The following is a 3,000-nucleotide window of genomic DNA, read 5'->3' on the forward strand; positions in this document are numbered from 1 at the left end:
AAAATAAAAAATCGTTACCAATACTAATAATTCCAATAATTAATGAAAATTACTTAAAAATCACAAATAGTTATTAACTGAAACTTTGGAAACACTGTGTTCAATTTTTCGTTTATCTATGGTAAAATTGAATTTGTCATAAAAACTTTTACATACTGTTTTTTATACATTCTAAGCTTTACGTATGTAATTATCGTTAAGTATAAAATAATAAAATTTCAAAAAAACATCATGACTGGAAACCTCTTGGTGAATTAAATTTAAAACTTGTTTGTTTCGATAGCATACATAATTATTTATCGAATTTTATAAATATGATTGGTATATATTTTAGGTAGGTATAACTGGAAATCATTGTGTTGTTATTGCAGCTGAAAAATATTATGAAAATCAAAACAATATTTGTTCGCTGGATGGTAAAATCACTGTCGCCTGGTCAGGTAAACTAAATAAAACTAAATTAAAAATTTTAAAGTATACTTATTAGATAAAAATAGATCTCAGAAATTTAAACGCAATCGACCGCTCAAAAAAAAAAAAAAAAAATAATAATAATAATAATAACCATTTAAAGAAATTAAATTATACTTTAGTACATTAAAATTAATCATATGAATAATATGTTGTATAAATATTATGTAACTTATACAAATAATGCACATTTATTTAGAATAATGAAATTTTATATTGTATAAAATATGATGTAAAATTAATCACACAAAATGAAAAATATTTTTAACTGAATAAATAATAAATAATAATTTTTTATGACACATTTATTTCCTACTTATTAGTTCAAATAAAATACATACTATGAAATTTAATAGATCTGTCTATTTAATACTGTAAATTTCTAAATTAAATAAATATTCTTTTTAAATGTAATTCAAATAATAATTAAAGGAAAATTCCAATGCATTTTAAAAAATTATTTACAGTTTTTTTTTATTTTGTAGATAAAAACTAATTTTATTAATTATTAGTTAAATAAATTAAATTATTTCTAGGATATTCATCCGAGTCATTGATGGTTGTTGATAAAGCTAAAATATATACTAATAGTATACACGGACTAAATTCACCAGCTAATCGTATCGTAGAATTTTTAATTGGTAATCAAGCATTAGATAATTATTAATTTAAAGATCAACAATAATTCTATTATACATAAAAATAAATATAATAATTTATATTTTATGTATAATAGTACTTAAAACATAATTTAAAGTTGACTTACAGCAATTTTAGAAACTACAAAGTATAATAAAGTTAACTAACCATACTTATTTAGTAAATTATTAAAAATAATTTGTTATAAGTACTTATTAACTTGATTCAAAATAATTCATATAATAGCAAAAAATGTATCCAAATTGAAAAAAAAAATTATTTATTCAATAGATCCTGAAATCAGAGTTCTCAATAATCTACCAACTTTGCCATATACTGAATCTTTTATGGTTGCATCTTGTGATAACAATGGGCCAAATTTATTTGTAACTGACACGTATGGTACCATATCACATGTTCTTGTAAGTATCTTATTATTTATTAATTAAAAGAAAATAAATATCCCGGGCATTTAAAATTTCACTGACGAGCGACTTCTTACTCGTGTAAATTAAAGCCAACAATACATTTGCTTCATTCGCTTACTGGCTATTGCACATTTTTATGTTATACAGAATGTGTGCTTAATTCAAATAATATGTAATAATAATAAAAATCAACAAAATTGTAGTTGAGAACTGTTTTAAAGATAATAATTATTAGTGATATTAGTGGTATAAAAGATATATTATGTATTTAGGCTAGTGCTGTAGGAAGAAAAAGTGATCTTGTTACAAATTTTTTGGTTGAAAATTATTCAACTGCTAACAAAAGTATTTTAGGAACCATAGAGTTTGCATTGAAGACGCTGTGCGTAATCAGTGTACCAGATACTAAAATTATTGGTGTTTCAGTCACAGCATTTAATAGACCATTTGAAGCAAGTACACTTTTCTTAAAAATTCCAATAGACTTAATCGTTGAAATATTTAATTGGATTTATTAATATTTTAGGTTGTTGATAATAACATAATCAGTCAATTTTTATCAAAAATTGAATTATCGAGAATAGTTGTTAATGATGCAGTAAAAATTAATAATATTTAAAATTATACTGAAAATATTTTACATTTTTTTTTTTTTTCAAAAAGATATTTTTTTTGTAAAATTTATAATTGTATTATGGTTTATTTTTAATTGGCTAAAAATTATATTTAAAAGAAATTTGATTTAATATTTTTCTTGTATAACTTTGTACTAAAATAATCCTAAAATAAATTATTTCGTTTTAATTATTATTCTTATTCTTTTGTTAACCTTTTTAAAAGTTAAGGAAAGTATGACCTGGCATTATTCTTACAACTATAAGTTTTCAAAATAAAAATTTATCTATTTAGGTGAAGATTTTTTAAGCTAAGAAAATTTTTTAAATTGAGATGATTAGTTAACTTTAATAGAAATAATATAAAATGATACATCTATATTAAATTTCCATCAACTACTGAATAATAAAAAAAATACAATCATGAATTTTAAAATAAATAGATAGTTAATATAAGAGTATTATTTATACTAAGATATACTAAGTCAACAGAACAGAAAAAATGTGTATTGCTCTTCAAGAAATTTAAAAAAAAAATCATTCATTTTTAATAAGTATACTTGAATTATTATAATTTCGTTTTTAATCTAATTAAAATATACATTTGTATTTTAATACGTTGGTACGATTAATATTAATATTTTTTGTATATAGATATTATGATAAACTGTGTAATTTGTTAAATAGGCGATAATAAATGCAATACTCTAATTTACCAATTTAAATTAAAATAATTAATAATTTTCGTATAAAATATTCAAATTATATTTTCTTAATATATATTTTATATATTTTTTTTCATGGTTGAAATGTGTTAGATACAATGATAATTTCTATGTAAATAAGAA

General features: G+C 20.4%; 1 protein-coding gene across 1 annotated transcript; it reads left to right on the forward strand.

Moving 5' to 3' along the window:
- The first annotated feature begins 231 nt into the window (after nucleotides 1–231).
- LOC112600895 (proteasome subunit alpha type-7-like) lies at nucleotides 232–2,157 on the forward strand. The gene is made up of 6 exons (XM_025348223.1): nucleotides 232–249; nucleotides 335–440; nucleotides 1,008–1,112; nucleotides 1,402–1,532; nucleotides 1,811–1,990; nucleotides 2,065–2,157. Exons 1-6 carry the CDS (start codon nucleotides 232–234, stop codon nucleotides 2,155–2,157), a joined length of 633 nt encoding a protein of 210 aa, XP_025204008.1.
- Nucleotides 2,158–3,000: the final 843 nt, after the last annotated feature.

Source organism: Melanaphis sacchari, unplaced genomic scaffold (genome assembly GCF_002803265.2).
Source record: "Melanaphis sacchari strain LSU unplaced genomic scaffold, SCAv2.0 Contig73_pilon_pilon, whole genome shotgun sequence".
NCBI classification, from domain to species: Eukaryota; Metazoa; Arthropoda; class Insecta; order Hemiptera; family Aphididae; genus Melanaphis; species Melanaphis sacchari.

Coding starts and splice junctions, on each gene's coding strand:
- LOC112600895 (XM_025348223.1), top strand. Junction 1,113..1,401: donor TATCGTAGAATTTTTAATTG/GTAATCAAGCAT, acceptor TTTATTCAATAG/ATCCTGAAATCAGAGTTCTC. Junction 1,533..1,810: donor GTACCATATCACATGTTCTT/GTAAGTATCTTA, acceptor TTATGTATTTAG/GCTAGTGCTGTAGGAAGAAA.